This window comes from Oncorhynchus keta, chromosome 35 (genome assembly GCF_023373465.1).
Source record: "Oncorhynchus keta strain PuntledgeMale-10-30-2019 chromosome 35, Oket_V2, whole genome shotgun sequence".
NCBI classification, from domain to species: Eukaryota; Metazoa; Chordata; class Actinopteri; order Salmoniformes; family Salmonidae; genus Oncorhynchus; species Oncorhynchus keta.
This window is the reverse complement of record NC_068455.1, coordinates 66,777,972-66,800,609: the sequence shown is the minus strand read 5'-3', so window position 1 is coordinate 66,800,609 and position 22,638 is coordinate 66,777,972. Positions and strand designations below refer to the sequence as shown.

At 45.6% G+C, this 22,638-nt stretch overlaps 1 protein-coding gene across 2 annotated transcripts in view; it reads left to right on the top strand.

Annotated features, from left to right (window-relative positions):
* LOC118368879 (N-acetylaspartate synthetase-like) overlaps positions 1-21,669 on the top strand; it is a 73,896-nt gene extending 52,227 nt beyond the window's left edge. For both annotated transcript variants that reach the window (XM_035753340.2, XM_035753339.2), the window contains exon 3: positions 21,168-21,669. In XM_035753340.2, coding sequence (XP_035609233.1) covers positions 21,168-21,535 — 368 coding nt within the window. In that variant the 3' untranslated portion in view covers positions 21,536-21,669. The remainder of the gene's footprint in view (positions 1-21,167) is intronic.
* Positions 21,670-22,638: the final 969 nt, after the last annotated feature.

The window sequence follows — 22,638 nt, the reverse complement described above, 5'->3', positions numbered from 1 at the left end:
ACGATCCTTTCCGATCATTTCTTCCTTCTGAGATCCCCTCCGATCACTTCTTCCTTCTGGAGATCCCCTCCTGATCATTTCTTCCTTCGAGATTCTTCTCGACCTACTTTTCCTTCTGTTATCCTCTCCGACTCTATTCTTCCTTAGACCTTCACTGTCTCTTCCTTGAGATCCTCTCCGATAATTCTTCCTCCTGAGACTCCTCCTCGACGACCGATTCTTTTCCTTTGACTGACTCTTCCGATCATTTCTTCTTCTTAGATCCCCTACATCATTTCTTCCTTCGAGATCCCTCCTGACTCCTTCCGGATCGACTTCATCTTTTCTTCTGAAGATCCTCTGATCACTTCTTCTGCAGATCCCTCCGATCACTTCTTCTTAGATCCCCAGATCATTTCTTCCTTCGAGATCCTCTCCGACTTCTTCCTTCTGAGATCCTTTCCGATTATTCTTCCTTCGAGATCCTCCGATCATTTCTCTTCTCGAAGATCTCTCCGATCATCTTCTTCGTAGATCCTCCGACTGCTCTTCCTCGAGATCCCCCCGATTGTCTCTCCTCCTGATCCCTCCGATCACTTTTCCTTGAGATCTCTTCCTCCGACTTCTTCCTTCGATCCCTTCCGATCATTTCTTCTTTGAGATCCCTCCTCCGATCACTTCCTTCTGAGATCCCTTTCGATCATTTCTTCCTTCTGGAAGATCCCTCCGATCATTTTTCCTTTGAGATTCACTCTATCGGATCATTTTTCTGAGATCCCTTCCCGATCATTTCTTCCTGACTTCACCTTCCGATCACTCTCTCCTTCCTGAAGATCCTCCTTCCCATCACTTCCTCTCGATAGATCCCTCTCGATGACTGTTTCTTTTTTCGCGATCCTCCGACTGGCTCCTTCTGACGATCCCCTGATCACTTCTTCTCTCGAGATCTCTATCACTTTTCCTTCTGAGGATCCCCTCCGACGACACGTCTCTTCCTTCTAGATCCCCTCCGGATCACTTTCTGCTCGAGATCCCTCGATCCGATCACTTTCTTCCTGAGATCCCTTCCGACCTTTCCTTCCTGATCGATCCTTCGATCATTTCTTCTTCTGATCCTTTCCTTCTGATCCTTCCTTCCGATCATTTCTCTTCCTTCGAGATCCCTTCCGACCATTCTCTTTCTCTGATCTCTTCCGATCATGCTTTCCTTCTGGAACTCCTGACGATTACTTTCGTCTTCTGAGATTTCTTCGATTGTCCTTTCTTCCTGTCAGATCCCCTCCCGATCATTTCTTCCTCGATCATTCCTTCCGATCCCTCCTTACGATCTACTGCCCTCTTCCTTCTGAAGATCCCTTCCGACATTTCTTCCTTGAGATCCCTCCGATAGCTCCTCCTTCCTTCTGACGATTCTCCCTCCGATTACTTCTTCTCTGAGGATCCCTCCGATCATTCTTCCTTCTTATAGATCCTCCATCCTATTATCTCTTCCTCTGAGATCCCTCTCTGACTACTGCCTCTTCCTTCTGAGATCCTCTTCCGATATCACTTCTTCCTTGAAGATCCTCCCGATCACTTTTCCTGAGATCCTCATCGATCATTTTTCTTATCTGAGATCCCTCCGATTGGTTCTTCTTCCGAGATCCCTTCCGATGACTGATCTTTCTTCTTACATCCTTCCGAATCTCTCCCATTCTTTTGATCCCCTCTGATCACTGCATCCTTTTCTGAGATCCCTCCCGATCGTCTTCCCTTTTCGATCTCGATTCTCTGATATCTCTCTCTTTCTTCTTCCTGACTACTGATCCTTCCTTCCGATCATTTCTTCTCTGTAGATCTCCATTCCATCACTTTCCCTTCTGATCCCCTTATCACTTCTTCTTCGAGATCCCTCCGATTGTCTGACTTTCCTTCTGAGGATTCCCTTCCAGATCTCCATCCTTCTTCTGAGAGTCTTCCTTCCGATCGGCTTCTTCCTTCGGATCCCTCCTTCCGATCATTTCTTTCCTCTGAGATCCCTTTATAACCGATCACTTCTGGATCTCTTCACGACTCGTCTTTTCTGATGATCCCTCCGATCACTGATTCTCTGAGATCCCTCCGATCTCTTTCCTTCTGAGGATCCCTTCATCTACTTCTTCCTGAGATCCCTCCGACGATCCTTTCTTCCTGACAGATCTCCTCCATCATCTCTTCTTCCGGATCACCTTTCCTTCCGATCATTTCTCCTTCTGAGATCCTCCGACTCACTTCTTCTCTGACGATCCCTTCGATCACTTCTTCCTTCTGGAAGATCCCTTCCGATCACTTCTTCCTAAAGAGATCTCTTCGACGGCTTCTTCCTGATCCTCTTCGATATACGCTCTTCTCTGAGATCCTCCGATGACTGATCTTTGTCCTTCGATCCTCCGATCACTTTTCTTCTGAGATCCCCCCGACGACTCCTTTCTTCTGAGATCCTCCGACTTTTCTTCCGACGACTCTCTATACCTTCTTTCCTCTTCGATTAGATCTTCTTCCGATCATTTCTTCCTTCGGATCCCTCCGATCATTTCTTCCTTCTGATCCCTCGATCATTTCTTCCTTCGAGATCCTCTCTTCGACTTCCTTCCTTCTGAGATCCCTCCATCATCATTCTTTCTTCTAGATCCTCTCGACATCATTTTTCTGCAGATCCCTTCCGATTCTTTCTTCTGATCCTCCGACTTATTTCTTCTAGATCCTCCGATCATTTCTTCCTTCTGAGATCCTCCTCCGATCATTTCTTCCTTCGAGATCCTCCGATCATTTCTTCCTTCTAGATTCCTCCGACTCATTTTCTCTTCCTTCGATGATCTCCCTTCGACTGACTCTTCCCCTGGAGATCCCTTCCGATCACTTCTTCTCTGGATCCTCTATATCATTTCTCTTCTTTCTGATCACTTTCGATCACTTATCTGAGATCCTCTGGATTACTTCTTCTGATCCCTCCGACTCGTTCTTCCTTCTGATGATCCCTCCGATCATTTCTTCTTCTGAGATCCTCTTCCGATCCTTGATCCTCTGTTATTCCTTCGAGATCCTCTTCCGATCATTCTCTGAAGATCCTCGACTACTTTTCTCTGAGATCCCTCCATCACTTTTCCTCTGAGATCCCCTGCGCATCATTTCTTCCTTCTAGATCCTCTTCCGATCATTTCTTCCTTCGATCACCTCCTGGATCACTTCCGATCCTCCGATCACTTTCTTCCTGAGATCCTCGATCACTTCTTCCTTCTGATATCCCTCCGATTGATTTTCTTCTCTGATCCTCTTTCGATCATTTCCTCCTTTCTTGCTTCCTATCTGATCGACTTTACATTTCTTCCTTCTGACTTCTTCCTCCGATCACTTTTTTCTCTAGATCCCTCCGACTCATTTCTTCCTTGAGATCCTCTTCTGATCATTTCTTCCGATTCGACTTGTATACTTTCCTTCTTCTAGCACTTCCTCGTTCCGATTGATTCTTTCGTGATCCCGCTCGACATCATCTTCCTTCTAGATCCTCTCGATCATTTCTTCCTTCTGAAGATCCCCTACCACGACTTCCTGAGATCCCTCTCCGATCATTTCTTCCTTCGGGATCCCTCCGATCTCCCTTTTCCTTCAGATACTCTTCTCGAAGATCACTTCTTCCTTCTGGGACTGATCTGATCTCTCTTTCCTGATCCTCTGACTCCGATCTACTTCTTCTGAGATCCCTCCGATCATTTCTTCCTGAGATCCCTCCGATCATTTCTTCTCTTAGATCCCTCTCCGATCATTTCTTCTGTCGATACCTTCTGATCACTTCTTCCTGGAGAGATCCTTCCTCCGATCACCTTTCTTCTTCGGAGATCCCTCCGATCATTTCTTCCTGAGATCCTCTCCGGATTACTTCTTCCTTCTGAGTATCCCTTCCGACTCACTTTTCTGCCTGACCTGATTTCTGAGCACTTCTTCCTCCTTGAGATCCTCCTCCGATCATTTCTTCCTTCGAGATCCCTTCTCCGATTATCCGCTTCTCTTGAGATCTCTCCGGATCACTTCTTTCTCCTCTGACTGCTCCCCGTCATGATTGCTTTCTTCTGAGAGATCCCCTCCGACATTGTCTTCTTTTTTCCTGAGATCTCTCTGATCCGACTTCTCTTCTTCTGAGAGATCCTCTTCCGATTTCTTCTTTCTCCATCGACCCTCTATACCTCTCCTTCCTTCTGAGATCCTCCTCCGATCACTTTTTCCTTCTAGATCCTCCTTCCGATCTTCCTTTTTCCTTCAGATCCTCTGATTATTCTCTTCCTTAGATCCCTCCGACTTCACTGTCTCTGATCTTCTGAGACTTCTCCTACTGTCTCTCCTTCCTCCGATCCTCTTCCATCATCTTCCGAGATCCTCCGACCCTTCCTGAGATCCTCTCGTATCATTTCTTCCTTCTGAGATCCCTCCGATCTCTTCTTCCGAGAGATCCTCCTCCTGAGATCACTTTTCCTTCGAGATCCCCTCCGATCACTTTTCCCTGAGATCCCCTCCGGATTAGCTTCTTCCTTTGAGATCCCTCCCGACCATTTTTCCTGATCTCCGATCATTTTTCCTGAGATCCCTCCGATCATTTCTTTCTGACATCCTCTCCGATCATTTCTTCCTTCTGAGATCCTCTATGATCACTTTCTTCCTGATGATTCTTCCGATCACTTCTTCTCGATCTCTCTGTATCATTTCTTCCTTGATTATCCTTTTCCGATCACTCTTCTTCCTCTAGATCCTCCGATCATTTTTCTGATGATCCCTCCGATCTTCTTCCTTAGATCCTCCATGATCTATTTCTTTCTGAGATCCCCTCCGTACTTTCCTACGTTTCTTGAGACTTTCTCCCTTCTCCGACTACGATCTTTTCCTTCCGATCATTTCTTCTTCTGATCCCTCCGATCACTTTTTCCTTCGAGATTCCTCCTCCGATCATTTCTTCTTCTGAGACTTCTGATCACTTCTTCGAGATCCCTTCCGATTACTTCTTCCTTCAGATCCTCTCCGATCACTTCTTCCTCTGAGATCCCTCCTATCTTCTTCTTCTCGAGGATCCTCTCCGATGACATCTTTTTCTTCTGAGATCCTCATCACTTTTCCTGATATCCCTTCAGATCATTTCTTCTTCGATAGATCCTTCTTCCGATTACTTTTCCTTCCGATGATCCCTGAGACTTTTCCTCCGATTCAGACTTCCGATTACTTTTCGATCTCTCGATCATTTCGATTCTCTTCTGATAGATCCTCCGATCATTTCTTCTTGAGATCCCTTCCGATCTTCTTCCTTCTTACGATCCTCTCGATCATTTCTTCCTTCTGAGATCCCTTCCGATCATCTTTTCCTGAGATCCTCTCCGATCATTTCTTCCTTCGTGAGATCCTCCTCCGACTCATTTCTTCTCTGATCCTTCCGATCGTCTTTTCTTTGAGATCTTCTCCATGACTTTCCTAGATCCTTCCGATCATTTTTCTTCGAGATCCCTCCGATCATTTCTTCTTGAGATCCCTCCGATCACTTTTCCTTCTGAGATCCCTCCGATATCATTCTTCCTGAGTATTCTTCGTACTGATCCTTCCGATCTTAGATCCTCTTCACTGTTCTTCTGAGATCCCTCCGATCATTCTTCCTTCCTTTGATCCCTCCGATTCTTTCCGACGATCTTTCATTTCTTCCTCTCGACTACACCTTCGATCCATCTTTCTTCCTGAGATCCCTTCCGATCATTTCTTCCTTCAGATCCCTCCGATCTACTTTTCTCGAGATCCCCTGATATTTCTTCCTTCTGAAGATCCTCCATCCACTTTCTTCCTTCTGAGATCTCCTCCGATCATTTTTCCTTCTGATCCTTCCAGATTACTTTTCCTGATCCTTCCGACTATCCTTTTCTTCTGATCCTCTCCCGATCATTTTTCCTTCTGAAGATCCCTTCGATCACTTCTTCCTGAGATCCCCTTCCGATCATTTCTTTTCCTGGATCTCCTCCGACTCATTTCTTCGATCCTCTTCGATCATTTCTTCTTCCTGAGATCCTCTTCCGATCACTTCTTCCTCAGATCCCTTCCGATATCATTTCTTCCTTCTTGATCCCTTCCGACTATTTCTTCCTTCTATGATCCTTCCTCCGATTACTTCTTTCTTAGATCCCTCCGATCATTTCTTCCTGAGATCCTCTTCCGATTTCTTCCTTATTGATCCCTCTCCCGATCATTTCTTCTGAGATCCTCCGACATTTTCTTCTGAGATTCCTCCGATTTTTCTCTCTGATTCCTTTCCTTCCGACTTTCTTCCTTCTGATCCCTCCGATTATTCTTCTCTTAGATCTCTCGATTATTTCTTTCGAGATCTCTTCCCGATTGACTTTCTCCTGACTAGATCCTTCCGATCATTTCTTCTTCTGAGATCCCTCCGATTACTTCTTCCTGAGATCCCTCCGACTTCTTCTTCCTGATAGATCCTCTCGACTTACTTTTCCTTCTGAGATCCTCTTCCGATCATTTCTTCCTTCAGATCCCTCCGATTACTTCTTCCTTTCAGATTCATCTTCGATCACTTCTTCCTCGAGACTCGATCTCACTTCCTTCCTGACTCGATCGACTCTTTCTTTCGAGATCCCTCCGACTGTCTCTTCCTGAGATCCTCCTTCCGATCATTCTTCCTTCTAGATCCCTCTCGATCACTTCTTCTTCTGAGACTCCTTTCCGATTATCTTTTTCCTTCGAGATCCTCCTCCGACTCATTTCGTTTCTTCTGAGATCCTCCGACTACTGTCTCTCCTCTGATCCTCCGATCACTTCTTCCTTTAGATCCTCCTGACTCCTTTCTCCTATCTTCTTCGAGATCCCTCCTCACTCTGATCGACCTCCTGATCATTTCTTCCTGAGATCCCTTCTCCGATGACTCATTTCTTCTTCGTGATCCCTCCGACTATTTCTTCCTTCTGATGACTTCTCCGATCATTGTTCCTTCTGAGATCCCTTCCGATCGATTCCTTCCTTTTTCTGAGATCCCTCTCGATCATTTCTTCTTCTGAGTATCCTCTTCCGATCATTTTTCCTTCGAAGATCCTTCCGATTTTCCTTCTTCCATCTCTTCGATCACTTCTTCCTTCCTCCAGATCCCTCCGACTGATCTTCTTCTGAAGATCCTCTTCCGACTTTGCCGATCCCTTCCGATTATTTCTTCTCGATCCTGACTTTATCATTTCTTCTTCGAGATCCTTCCGATCATCTTCCTTCCGAGATCCTTCCGATCTACTTCTTCCGGATCCTCCGATCATTTCTTCCTTGAGATTCCTTCCGATCGTCTCTTCTTCTGAGAGATCTCCTCCGATCATTTCTTCCTTCTGAGATCCCTCCGATAGACTCCTTCCTTCTGAGATCTCTCGATCATCTTCTGAGATCCTTCCGATCATTTCTTCCTTCGAGACTGATCATCATTCCCTGCTCTGAGATCTTCTCCGACCATTCCCTTCTGAGATTCCTTCCGATTCATTTTTCCTTCTGAGCTCGATCCGATCATTCTGTTTCTGAGTCTTCTCCGATCACTTCTTCTGGATCCTCTCCGATCACTTTTTCCTTCTGGATCCCTCCGGAGAGGCTCTTCCTTCTCGAGATCCTCTTCCGATCATTTCTTCCTTTGAGATCCCTCCGATCACTTCTCCTTCTGAGATCCCTCCGATCACTTCTTCCTGAGATCCCTTCCGATCACTTCCTTCTGAGATCACCTTCATCGACTCATCTTTCTGAAGATCCCTTCCGATTGTTCTTCCTTCTCAGATCCTTCCGATTACTTCTTCTCTGAGATCCCCTCCGATCACTTTCTTCCTGATGATCCCTCCGATCACTATTTCTTCTTGATCCCTTCCGACTACTTTCCTTGAGATCCCTTCACATTTCATTCTTCCTTCGAGATCCTGACTATCATTCTTCTGACGATCCCTCCATTCTTCCTTTCTGAGATCCCTCCGATGATCTTCCTGAGATCCTTCCGATCTTCTTCCTGAGATCTCCTTCCTGATCATTCCTCTCGATCGATCTCTCTCCTGATATCCTTCCGACTGACTTCTTCCTTCTGGATCCGACCTCTCGATCACTTCTTCCTGAGATCCCTCCTATCATCCTTCTTCCTTCTGATCCCTTCCGACTCATTTCTGATCCTTCTGATCTTTCTTCCTTCTTGATGATCTTCGACTCCGATCATTTCTTCTTCTGAGATCCCTCATCGACTTCTTCCTTCTGAGATCCCTCCGATCATTTCTTCTTCCTTGATGATCCTTCCGATCATTCTTCCTTAGATCATTCCTCCGATTATTTCTTCCTTCGAGATCCCTCCGATCCTTCTTCCTTCTTCAGATCCCTTCTATCGACTTTTTCTGAGGATCCTTCCGATTACTTTTCTGAGATCCCTCCGATCATTTCTTCTCCTCCGAGATCTTCTTCCGGATCACTTCCGATTTCTTCCTGATCCTTCCGATCTGATTCTTCTTCCTTCTGATTCTCCGATCACTTTTCCTGTCGAGATCCCTCCGATCACTTCTTCTCGATTCTGATGATCCCTCTTCGATCACTTCTTCCTTCTGAGATCCTCTTCGATCATTTTTCCTTCTGAGATCCTCCTCCGACTCTTCCGATTACTTCTGAGATCCCCTTCGATCATTTCTTCTTCTGAGATCCTCTCTCCGACTACCTTATTCTTCTTCTGATCCCTTCCGACATTTCTTCTGACTGATCCGATCACTTCTCCGAGATCTCCTCCGATCATTTCTCCTTCGAGATCCCTTCCGATCATTTCTTCCTTCGAGATCCCTTCCGATCATTTCTTCTTCGAGATCCTCTCCGATCATTTCTTCCTTGTGATCCCTTCCGATCATTTCTTCCTTTCGATCCTCTCTTCCGACTTCACTTCTTCCTTCTGATCCTTCCGATCCTTTCTTCCTGATCGATCCCTCGATCATTTCTTCCTTCTGAGATCCCTCCGATCACTTCTCTTCCGATGATCTCCGATCACTTCTTCCTTCTAGATCCCTTCCGTCACTTTCTTCTTCTGATCGACTCGACTCATATCTTTCTTCTGAGATCTCTGATCCTCCGACTTTCCTTCCTTGAGATCCCTCCGATTATCTTTCCTTCTGATAGATCCCTCCGACTATTCTTCTTCTCTGACTCCTCCGATCACTTCTTCCAGATCCTTCCGATCTCTTCTTCTTCGAGATCCTCTTCCATCAGCTTCTTCCTGATCGATCCCCTCCATCATCTTCCTTCTCGAGATCCTCTCCGATTCATTTCTTCCTTCAGATCCTCCTCCGATCACTTCCTTCTGAGGATCCCTCCGATCATTTCTTCCTTCTGATGATCCCTCCGATCATTTCTTCCTTCTGAAGATTCCTTCCGACTTTTCTTCTTCGATCCCTCCGATCATTTCTTCTTCTGATCCCTCCGATCATTTCTTCCTTCGAGATCCCTCGATCATTTCTTCCTCGATGATCCCTTCCTGATCATTTCTTCCTTCGATTACCTTTCACTGATCCCTTCTTTCGATCCCTCTCTGATCATTCTTCTTCTGAGAGATCCCTTCCGAGACTCCTTTTCTTCGATCGATTTCCGAGATCTTCTTCCTCTTCCTGAGATCTTCGATCATTTCTTCTTCGAGATCTCTCTCTTCGATTTCTTCCTTCTGAGATCCCTTCCGATCATTCTTCCTCTAGATCCCTTCCGATCACTTTCTTCCTTCTGTAGATCCCTCTCCGATCATTTCTTCCTGATAGATCCCCTCCGATCATTTCTTCCTTCTGAGATCCCTCCGATCACTTTTCCTTCTGATCCTCTCCGATCACTTCTTCCTTCGATCCCTTCGATCATTTCTTCTTCTGAGATCCCTCCGACTACCTTCTGATCCCTTCGATTCCTTCCTTTGATCCTCCGATCATTCTTCCTCGACGACTTCCTCTTTCTCTTCTAGGATCCCTTCCGACGACTTCTTCCTGAGATCCCTTCCGATCATTTCTTCCTCGATTAGATCCTTCCTCCGATCATTTCTTCCTTCTGATCCCTCCGATCATTTCTTCTTCTGAGATCCTCCGATCATTTCTTCCTTCTGAGATCCCTTCCGATCACTTCTTCTTCTGAGATCCCTTCCGATCACTTTTCCCTGAGATCCTTCTACTTCTCCTGATCCCTTCCGATCATTTTCTTCTTTCTGAGATCCCTTCCGCATTCTTCTGATGATCCCTTCCGACTTCTTCTTCTTGTAGATCCCCTGATCATTTCTTCTTCTGAGATCCTCGTCTTCTTCCGATCACTCTTTCCTTTCTTCCGATCCCTTCCGATTCGACTTTTCTTCGACTGACTACTTCTTCGGATCCTCTGATCATTTCCTTCTGAGATCCCTCCGATCATTTCTTCTCTAGATCCCTCCGATCATTTCTTCCTTCTGATCCTCTTCCGATCATTTCTTCCTGAGATCCCTCCGACTTCTTCCTGATGATACCTCTGACTATTTCTTCTGAGATCCTCCGATCTATCTCTTCCTTCTGAGATCCTCTCGACGACGTTCTTCTTCGAGATCCCTTCCGATCATCCTTCTTTTCCTTCTGAGATCCCTTCCGATTATCTTCCTTCTAGATCCTTCCTTCTGATCCCTTTCGATCCTCCGATTATTTCTTGAGATTCCTCCGATCGTCTCTTTCCTCTGATCCTTTCGATCATTTCCTTCTGAAGATCCCTCCGATCACTTTCTTCTTTGATCCCTCCGATCATCTTCTTCCTTCTGAGATCCCTCCGATCATTTCTTCCTTCTGAACCTCTCGATCATTTTCCTTCTGAGATCCCTTCCGACTTCTTCTTCTGAGATCCTCTTCCGATTATTCTTCCTTCTTGAAGATCCTCCGACTCCTTTTCCTGACGATCTTCTCCTTCTGACTTCTTCTTGATTTCTTCGGATCCTTCCGATCATTTCTTTTCCTTCTTTCGATCCCTCTCTTCCGACTCGATCTTCGACTTTCTTCCTTGATCCCTTCCGATCACTTTTCCTTCTGGATCCTCTCCGATCACTTCTTCCTTCTGAGATCCCTCCGATCATTTCTTCTTCTGAGATCCCTTCCGATCACTTTCCTTCTGAAGACCCTTCTGATCATTTCTTCCTCGACTGATCCCTCTCCGATATCTTCCTTTCTGAGATCTCCGATCGATTTCTCTCTGAGATCCTCTTCCGACTTCTTCTGATTCCTCCGACTTCTCGATGATCTCTTCCTCCTTCTGATCCCTCCGATATTCCTTCCTTCCAGATCCCGACTCGATCATCGACTTCTTCTTCTGAGATCCTCCTCCGATCACTTTTTCCTGCTGAAGATCCCTCTCGATCATTTCTTCCTGCAGATCCCTCCCATCGATCACTTTTCCTTCTGGATCCCTTCTTTCGATCTGTTCTTCTTACTGATCCCTCATGACTGCTCCTCTTCCTGATGCTTCCGATCATCTTCCTTCTGATCCCTCCGATCATTTCTTCCTCTAGATCCCTTCCGATCATTTCTTCTAGATCCCTCCACTTTTTCCTTCTTAGATCCCTCCGATAACTGTCTTTCCTTCTTAAGATCCCTCCGTTCTTTCTCCGACTCAGACTCCATCTTCTTCTCTCCTTAGATCCTTCCTCCGATCATTTCTTCCTTCTAGATCGATTCTGACGATCATTTTCCTTTTCGAGATCCCTTCCTCTTTTATCTGACCATTTTCCTTTTGGTAGATCCTCTCCTCCTTTCCGACTTCTTTCGATCTCTCGATCATTTCTTCTTTCTGAGATCCCTTCCGATCTGCCTTTTCTTCAGATCCCTCCGGATCATTTTTCTGAGATCCCTTCCATCATTTCTTCTTCGTAGATCCTCTACTGATCTCTTCCTTCTGTCGATCCTCCGATTATCTTCTTCCTGATCCGATCTCTTCCGATCACTTCTTCTTCTGAGATCTCCTCCGACTTATCTTCCTTCTAGATCCCTCCTCCGATCATCTCTTCCTCTTAGATCTTCTTCGACCGATTTCCTTCTGTGAGATCCTCCTTCCGATCATTTCTTCCTTCTGAGATCCCTTCGATCATTCTTTCCCTTCTGAGATTCCTTCGACTTCTTTCTTCTGATGACCTCTGATCATTTCTTCCGTTCCAGATCTTCCTTCTCCGATCCTCCCTTCTTCTCCAGATCCCTTCTTCAGAGATACTTCCTTTCTCTCGATCTCTGACCTTCCTGGATCTCCTTCCGATCCCCTTTTCCTTCGATCATTCCTCTTCCTGATCTCCTTCGATCATTTCTTCCTGAGATCCCTCCGATCATTTTCTTCTGAGATCCCTTCCGATCATTTCTTCCCAGATCCACTTCTAGATCACTTCTTCCTCGAGATCCCTTCCCGATCACTTCTTCCTTCGAGATCCCTCCGATCATCTCTTCCTCTGAGATCCTCTCCGATCATTCTTCCTCTGATCCCTCCGATCTTCCTGACGATTCCCTCTCGACTCCTTCCTTCCTGATCGACTCCTCCGATCATCTTCTTCCTGTCGATCCCTCCCGACTTCCTCTTCCGATCGATTCTTTGACTCTATCCCCTGACACTTTTCTTTTGGACCTCTGACGCATTCTTCCTGAGACTCCTCCTGATCATTTCTCCTGAGATCCCCTCCGATCATTTTTCCTCGAGATCCCTCCGATCATTTCTTCCTCGAGATCCCCTTCGATCATTTCTTCCTTCGAAGATCCCTCCGACTATCTCCTTCCTCTGAAGATCCCTCCGACGTCTCTTCCTCTGACGATCCTCTTCCGATATCTCTTCTTCTATGATCCCTCTTCGATCACTTTCTTCTTCTGAGATCCCTCCGATCACTTCTTCCTTCCGAGATCCCTTTCGACTTTCTTCTCGATCTCTGACGACTTCTCCGACACCCTTTGAGACTCCTCCGACTATCACTTCTTCTGAGATCCTCCGATCATTTCTTCCTTCGAGATCCCTCTCCGATCATGTTCTTCTGCGATCCCTCCGAGATCATTTCTTCTGATCCTCGTGATCATTTTTCCTTCTGAGATCCTCTCCGATTGTTCTTCCCTGAGATCCTCCGGATCATTTCTTCTCTGATCCTCCGATCATTTTTTCTGGATCCTCCGATGATCTTTTCATGACTTCCGATTACTTCCTTTGAGATCTCCTGACTGATCTTCTTCTTCTGATCCACTCCGATCCCTTCTTGATTCATGATCACTCCTAGACTCATTTTTCTTTCGATCCTGCTTTTCGATCACTTCTTCAGATCCTTCCGACTTTCTTCCTCGAGATCCCTCCGATCGATCACTTCTCTTCTGCGATCCCTCCGACCTTCCGATCACGATTTCTCTTGATAGATCCTTCCTCTCGACCACATCTGATCCTGCCGACTCTCTTCTCTTCTGATCCTCCACTATTTCTGATCCCTCGATCATTCTTCCTTTGAGATCCCTTTCACTATCTTCTTCGGATCCCTTCCGATCACTTCTTCTTCTGATCGACTTCCGAGATTTTCTTCTTCCTCGAATCTCCTCCGATTATTTCTTCTTCTTCGACTGATCCCTATTTCCGGGATCATCTTTTTCTTCCTGATGATTCCTCTGATCATTTCTTCTCTGATCCTTCCGATCATTTCTTCCTTCGGATATCCCATCCTTACTTCCTGAGATCTCTCTCCGATCATTTCTTTTGTTTGGATCCTCTTCGCATCATTTCTGAGATCCTCCGATCAGTTCTTCTTCGATCCCTTCGACTACTTCTTTTTGATCCTCTCCGATTATTTTTCTTCGGATCTCGACGATTATTTCTTTGATTCGATTCTTCCGATCATTTCTTCCTGGAGATCCATCCCGACTCACTCTTCCTTCTGAGATCTCGATCTTTCGTGTCTCTTCTTCTGAGATCTTCTCTCCGATCATTCTCTTCTGAGATCCCTTCCGATCATTTCTTCTTGAGATCCTTCTCCGATCATTTCTCTTCTGCAGATCCCTTCCGATCACTTTTTCCTAGATCCTCCGATCATTTCTTCCTCTAGATCCCCTCTCATATCATTTTTCCTTCTGGGATCCCTCCGTGACGACCCTCGATATCTCCTTCCCTAGATCCGCTTCCGATCATTTTTCTCTGACTGATCCTCGATCATTTTTCTTCGGAGATCTCCTTTCCCGATCATTTCTTCCTGAGATCCTCCGATCATTTCTTCCTGAGATCCCTTCGACCATTTCTTCCTGAGATCCCTCCGACTATCGTCTTTTTCTGGAGATCCCTTCCGATCATTGCTTCTTCCTGACTCCCTCCATGATCCTTTTTCTCTCGGATCTGAGATCCCTTCCGATTATTCTCTTTTCTGAGATCTCCTCCGATCATTTCTTCTAGGACTGATCATCATTTATTCTCTGACTCTTCCGATCACTTTTCTTAGATCCTCTTCCGATTATTTCTTCGATCCTCCTTCCGATAGTCTCTTTCTTGAGATCCTCTCCGATCACTTTTTCCTTTGAGATCCCCTGATCATTTCTTCTTCTGAGATCCTTCGATCATTTCTTCCTAGATCCCTCCGATCATTTTTCCGATCAGATTATCTTCGATCATTTCTTTCCTTCTGATCCTCCGACATTCTTCCTTCCTGAGATCCTTCTTCCGATCATTTCTCTGAGATTCCTTCGATCTATTTTTCTCCTGATCCCTCCGACTTCTTTCTTCTGACGATTTCTTCGAACATTCTTCCTTCTAGGATCCCTCCGATCATTTCTTCCTTCTGATCCCTTCCGATCATTTCTTTTCTTCTGATGATCCCTCGATCATTTCTTCCTTCGAATCCCTCTCGATCATTTCTTCCGATCCTCTTCGACTCCCTTCTCTTTTAGATCCTCGATCCGATCACTTTTTCCTTCTGAGATCCTCCGACCTCCTTTCTTCTGACGATTCCTCATATTCTTCTTCTTCTCTGAGATCCCTCCGATCGATTCTTCCTTCTGAGATCCTTCTGATCACTTCTCTTCCTCTGAGATCCCCTCCGATCATTTCCTTCCTCGAGATCCTCTCCGATCATTTCCTCTTCCTCTGGAGATCCCTCCGATCATTTCTTCCTTTGAGATCCCTTCGATTATTTCTTCTTCTGATCTCCTCCGATCATTTCTTCCTGAGATCCTCATTGATCATTTTTCTTCTGAGATCCTTTCTGATCACTTCTTCTTCGGATCCCTTCCGATTACTTCCTTCTGATCCTCCGACGATTCTTCCTTCTGAGATCCCTTCCGACTCTTCTTCCGATCTTATCCCTCCGACTGACTTCTTCCTTGAGATCTCCGATCCTGATTCTTCCTTCCGATCTCTCCGATGACTTTCTTCTCTAGATCCGACTCCGATCATTATCTTCCTTCGAAGATCCCTCCGATTGTCCTTCTTCCTTCTGAGATCCCTCCGATCATTTCTTCTGAGATCCCTTCCGATTACTCTTCCTCGAGATCCCTTTCGATCATCTTCTTCCTTCTGATCCCTCCGATCATTTCTTTCCTTCTGAGATCCCTCCGACTATCTTTCTTCCTTCTGAGATCCCTCCTGATTCACTGTCTTCTTCTTGATCCTCTTCCGATCATTTCTTCTCTTCGATCTCTCCGACTTCCTTTTCTCTTCGAGATTCCTCCATCATTACTCTTCCTTCTGAGACTTCTCCTTCCTTCTCCGACTTGAGATCTTTTCCTCCTCTGAGATCTCTTCCGATCATTTTTCTTCTGAGACTCGACCGACTGTCACTTCTTTCTTGAGATCTCCTCCGATCATTTCTTCTCTGATCCTCTCCGATCACTTCTTCCTTCTGATCCCCTCCGATCATTTTTCCTGAGATCCCTCCGATCATTTCTCTTTCTTGAGATCCCTTCCATCATTTCTTCCTTCTGAGATCCCTCTCTTCCTTCGACGACTCTTCATGACTTCTTCTTCTCTGGATTCGATCGATCATTTTTCCTGACATCGACTCCGATCATTTCTGTTCTGAGATCCCATCCGATCATTTCTTCTGAGATCTCCATTCCGATCATTTCTTCCTGAGATTCCGACTCGATCATTTCTGCTCTTCGTGATCTCTTCCGATCATTTCTGCCTTTGAGATCCTCTTCCGATCTATTTTTCCTGAGATTCTCTCCGCAGTAGTCTCTTCCTTCTGAGATCCCTCCGACTCGTCTTTCTTTCTCCTGAGTAGATCCCCTCCGACTACTTCTTCCTCGATCTCTGATCCATACTTCTTCCTGAGATCCCCTCCCATAGCTCTTCTCTTCAGATCACTTCTTCCGATCATTTCTTCCTTCTGAGGATCCCTCCGGATTGTCTCTTCCTTCCTAGATCCTTCCGATTACTTCTCTTCTGAGATCCTCCGACTATCTTCTTCCTTCGGAGATCCCTTCCGACTTCTACCTTCTTCCTTCTGAGATCCCCTTCGATCATTTCTTCCTTCTGAGATCCCTCCGATCATTTCTTCTCTGAGATCCCTTCCGATCATTCTTTTCCTTCGAGATCCCCTCGATCATTTCTTCCTCGGACCCTCCGATCACTGCTCTTCCTTCTTCTGAGATCCCTTCGATCATTTCTCCTTGTCGGATCACTCTTCGATCATTTCTTCTCTGAGATCCTCTCGATCATTTCTATCTCGACGATCCTTCCTGACTCTCTTCTTCCTTCTGAGATCCCCGATCTGATACCTGTCATTCCTTTCTGAGATCCTCCCGACTCCTTCCATTACCTTCTGAGACTCCTCCCTTCTTCCTTCTGAGATCCCTCTCGATCATTTCTTCCTTCGATAGATGACTTCTCGATCATTTCTTCCTTCTAGATCCCTTCCGATCACTTCTTCCTTCGAGATCCCTCCGATCACTTCTTTCTGATCAGATCCCTTCGATTATTTCCTTTCTTGAGATCCCTCCGATCACTTCTTCCTCCAGATCCCTCCGATCATTTCTTTCTTCCTTCCTTTCTGAGATCCCTTCGATCATTTCTTCCTTCTGAACCTCTTCCGATCATTCTTCTGATCCCTCCGACTCTCCTTCTGATCCCCTCCGATCGATTCTTCCTTCTTGAGATCCCCGACTCATCTCCCTTCTGTAGCTGATCCCTCTCCGACGACTTCTCCTTTTCCTTCTGAGATCCCTCTCCGATCATTTCTTCCTCTGAGATCCCATCTCGATCATTTCTTCCTGAGAGTCTCTTCCGATCATCTTTCCTTCTAGACTCTCTTCCGATCTTCTGTGATCCTCGATTTCCATTTTCTTCCGACGATTCTCTCGATCTTTCCTTCTCATGATCTTTCCGACGACCTTCCTTCGATCTCGATCCGATCATTTTTCCTTCTGATCTGACTTTCTCCATTTCTTCTTCGAGATCCCCTCCGATCACTTCTTCCTTCGATCCCTCCGATCATTCTTCTCTGAGACCGACCTACATCTTCTCCTCTCTCCACTTCATTTCCAGTCAATTCAGAAAGTAAACCAAAAACCAAAAGAAAATTGGAATTTCAGTATACTTCCTGAATTGACTGGAACTGAAATGGACTTGACCCCAACCCTAAAAACGCTGACACATTACACCGTAATTGGAATGAACCTGACCCTTCCAACCTGACTAGAGACAGGGAGAGTCAATACTGGAGAGCCTCCAAGTTGGACCAAGTCCTAGAATCCAAAAAGTAATTGTCTGACTCACTATGAAATCTGCACACACAATGATGACCAAGGTCAAAGGTCAAATGGGAAAATATCCCTGCCAACTATTCACTGCTTGCAGATCTAGCTGCCTTCTAATACCCTCCCCAGCGGTGGGAAGCTACCCTCTCCGTGATGCTACATGTCATGTCGTGTCTGGACAGGCACACTTGTTACCGTGGCGACCGACTGTAATACATCTGACAGTTGTTTTATTCAATCATTAATCCACTGAATCCCACAGGGGCCTTAAATTCCTCATAACGTTGTCCAATAGGTGTATTAGCATAAATTCATCACTTGCTCTGTGACGTGTGTGTGTGTGTGTGTGTGTGTGTGTGCTGTATCTAATATAAATAGGCTATCACACATTTTGGAGGGGTTTGCAAATCAGAAACTAAGGATGAGAATATAGTAAGCCAGTCATCCACACTACACACACAACCTCAACCACAGAAAACCTGTCCAGCATTCTCTGTACATCTCCAAAATCATGGTACTGTATTGATCCCTAGATACTGTAGATACTGTATAGCTACAACACAGACACAGTACAGTACTGTACTACTCTCACATGACAGACAGACAGACAGACTCTCTCTAACTCCCTTCCTCCCTCTCTCTCTCTCTCGCTCCCTCATTCTCTACCTTCCTCTCTCTCTACCTCCCTCTGTCTGTCTACCTCCCTCACTCTCTAACTCCCTCCCTTCCCCTCTGTCTGTCTGTCTGTCTGTCTGTCTGTCTGTCTGTCTGTCTGTCTGTCTGTCTGTCTGTCTGTCTCCCTCACTCTCTCTCTTTCTCTCTCTACCTCCCTCATTCTCTCTCTACCTCCCTCATTCTCTCTCTACCTCCCTCATTCTCTTTCTCTCTCATTCTCTTTCTCTCTCTCTACCTCTCTCATTCTCTTTCTCTCTCTCTACCTCTCTCATTCTCTTTCTCTCTCTCTCTCTACCTCCCTCATTCTCTTTCTCTCTCTCTCTACCTCCCTCATTCTCTTTCTCTCTCTGATACACTTCATTCAGGCCATTTAAATAAATGTTTTTGCTAATGGAAACGCCAGCCACCACTGTGACCAGTGTCTCGTGTGTAGCATCCCTCCTCCTTTTAGTAGATCCATCCAGTTAGTGGATTTTGAGGATTTTGGACATACTTTCTTTGGCACGTCTTACCAACAGAACACACTCTTATGTAGTTCCCTATCGTGTGTGCCAGGGCCACACTCCATTCAACTCCACTTTCCTTCACACATCTGCAGCTGTGTGTTTCTTCCTGGCACTGGTACTGCTGATAGTGGCTACTTCGAAGAAGGATTCTACTTTCTATGACTGATATGTGGTCGCTTTTCCCAACTTGCGCTGTCTGAATGCGCTGTCTGAATGTGCTGTCTGTAAGTAGCTTTGGATAAGAGTGTCTGCTAAATGAGGAAAATGTAAATGAATAATATCCTGATAATATCCTCAAAGCAGCTTTCCTATCACTTAATGGTCTAACAGAGGGTTTCCCAAACTCAGCCCCCCACACACACACACACAGAGCTGATTCAAATAACCAACTCATCATCAATATTTGATTATTTGAATCAGCTGTATAGTGCTAAGGCAAAAACCAAAACATGCACCCATGGAGGGGCCCCAGGACTGAGATTCCACAAGCGGTTCTACATGGAACCCTAAAGGGTTATGCATGGAACCAACATGTTGTTTTTTTGGAGGGGACAGCCAAAGAACCCTTTTTTCAAAGAGTGAACCAATCCTCATGTTCACTATTTTAACTGAATCACGCGGTTATGTTAATTGACAGAAGCCATTGTATAGCAGCCTCTAACTGCTCTGTAATCTGAACAATTAACACCAGTCTGTAATTACTATGACATCCCGATACACATGAGCAGCAGGGCCGGCTTAAAGCCACAATGTGCCATTTCAACAGCCCTGGCTGACACCTTGTAGATATAATCCATGGAAATGACCATTGATTAAACAGAAGGAAATATTGCAGATTGTGGCTTTAATGACAGGTTGTTCTGACCAACGTTGGGGGGGATAGGAGTCCACTGTCCGGTTGATCTTCTTCTTCTTCCAGGTTTTATGACGTACCACATCTAATGCTGTATTGCTGCCACCAACTGGACAGGGGTGAATAAAAGATTTTAAAATGTCCCTTCCATTACGGATAAGGGGAAAAAGTCATTCATCCACTCATGCTAACAAGAAAAACACACCACAAATAGTCCCACTCCCTCTGTCATTCAAAAAAGGATTTGATCCACTCAGCCAGAGGCTCTGAGGGGTGTATAAATACATGCTGGTGTTAGTTGGCCTTCAATGAGCTCTTGGGGTTAAGAAAAATTGTGTGCTTCTACATCTGCATTGCTTGCTGCTTGGGGTTTTAAGATGGGTTACTGTATAATCACTTTGTGACATCTGCTGATGTAAAAAGGGCTTCATAAATACCTTTGATTTGTATGGGGCTTTAGGGCAAATAGTGTTGGGGGCTTTAGGGCAAATAGTGTAGGGGCTTTAGGGCAAATAGGGTTGGGGGCTTTAGGGCAAATAGTGTAGGGGCTTTAGGGCAAATAGGGTTGGGGGCTTTAGGGCAAATAGTGTTGGGGGCTTTAGGGCAAATAGTGTAGGGGCTTTAGGGCAAATAGTGTTGGGGGCTTTAGGGCAAATAGTGTTGGGGGCTTTAGGGTAAATAGTGTAGGGGCTTTGGGGTAAATAGTGTAGGGGGCTTTGGGGTAAATAGTGTAGGGGCTTTAGGGTAAATAGTGTAGGGGCTTTAGGGTAAATAGTGTAGGGGGCTTTAGGGTAAATAGTGTAGGGGCTTTAGGGTAAATAGTGTAGGGGGCTTTAGGTCAAATAGTGTAGGGGCTTTAGGGTGTAGGGGGCTTTTTCGGGCAAATAGTGTAGGGGCTTTAGGGTAAATAGTGTAGGGGCTTTAGGGTAAATAGTGTAGGGGCTTTAGGGTAAATAGTGTAGGGGGATTTAGGGTAAATAGTGTAGGGGCTTTAGGGTAAATAGTGTAGGGGCTTTAGGGTAAATAGTGTAGGGGCTTTAGGGTAAATAGTGTAGGGGCTTTAGGGTAAATAGTGTAGGGGCTTTAGGGTAAATAGTGTAGGGGCTTTAGGGTAAATAGTGTAGGGGCTTTAGGGTAAATAGTGTAGGGGCTTTAGGGTAAATAGTGTAGGGGTTTTAGGGTAAATAGTGTAGGGGCTTTAGCGTAGCCTTCTTGTAGACTCTTCCCTTCTTATTGCTTCAGTCCTTCACTGAGTAACACTGAGCCAACCAGGGGTCAGATAAAGACAGCCATGGAAAGTCCTACTGTAGGCTGACACTTCAGTCCCTTCACATCAGGTCAGATGGTATTTGGTGGGGTTACATGTAAAGTATACACTGTCAGATTTGTGTTGTTGTTTGGTGTGTGTGTGTGTGTCTCTAACTTGGCTCTCTGGTTCTCCAGGCTCATGTTTCTGGGTGGCAGTGCTGGAAGGTCAGGTGGTCGGCATTGTGGCGGCGCAGGGCCGGGAGGACGACAACACGGTGGAACTACGGCGCATGTCGGTGGACTCGCGCTTCCGCGGCAAGGGCATTGCCAAGTTGCTGGGGCGTCGTGTGCTAGAGTTCGCCATGCATAACAACTACGCCGCCGTCGTCCTGGGAACCACCGCCGTCAAGATGGCTGCCCACAAGCTGTATGAGTCACTGGGCTTCCGGCGGACCGGCGGTAGCGAGGATTACATGCTGCCCGGAATGAGCCGCTCGCCGCAAGAGAGGCTCTTCTTCCAGATCCGTTACCAACGCTACCGTCTGCAGCTCCGTGAGGAGTGAGGGATGAGAGAGAGGGAGAGAGGGATGGAGAGAGCAACGACACCACCTCCTCGAGGCAGAGCCCCTCGCCCAACGAGCCTTCTCCTCTGACAACTTTATTTATTTTATATTATTAGACTTACTTCTTCTTGCTACTACTGTTTCTATTCATTCATCTTAAGTCACTAACTTTTTATTGGTTTTAGTTTATTTTTATTAATTTTTTACATTTTGAATTTAGTGCCCCCCCCCCCATCCCCGAGTACAATTTTTTTTTACCCTGTCCTGTTGTAAAAATTTAAAAAATCCCTAACATATATCACCATCCCATGCCTTTTCAAATGACATCATCAACTGAGTGTTCCCTTTGCTTTTGATACCATGTGATTGTTCCTTACCGTATTCATTACCTCTACCAGCCCCTCCAACATCTACCCCCTCCTGCTCAATACGTGGCATTTCTATCTCAAACGCACCCCGTCTCTCATTAGCCCACTTAAGCCCTCTCCATTGTCACAACAACGTGTGTACCCAAAAAGACCTAGACAAAAAGACTAAGTAGGTTAGCATTTGTCCAGCCACTTCAGCACAGCCCATAAACCAGCAGCCCTGTGGAGAGACAAGAGGAACAAATCAAATCAAATGTTATTGGTTGTTGACACATATTTGACGGATGTTAACACAGGTGCAGAGAAATGCTTGTGTTTCTAGTTGCAACAGTGCAGTAATATCTAACAAAACAATACACACAAATCCCCCCAAATAAAAATAAATATATATATGTATATGATTGTGTGTATAGACAGTATATGAATAGAAAAGGTGTGTACAGCAGTAGTTATATAGGATGACGAGAATACAGGATATACATATGAAGGGGGTATGTATATAGGGCAGCAGTCTCTAAGGTGCAGGGTAGAGTACCAGTTGGTAGCCGGCTAGTAATAATGACTAAAGTTCAGGGCAGGGTACTGGGCAGAGGCCGGCTACTGGTGACTATTTAACAGTCTGATGGCCTGGAGAAAGAAGCTGTTCCTCAGTCTCTCCTTATCCCAGCTTCGATGTACCTGTACTGTCTCCGCCTTCTAGATGGTAGCGGGGTGAACAGGCCGTGGCTCTGGTGG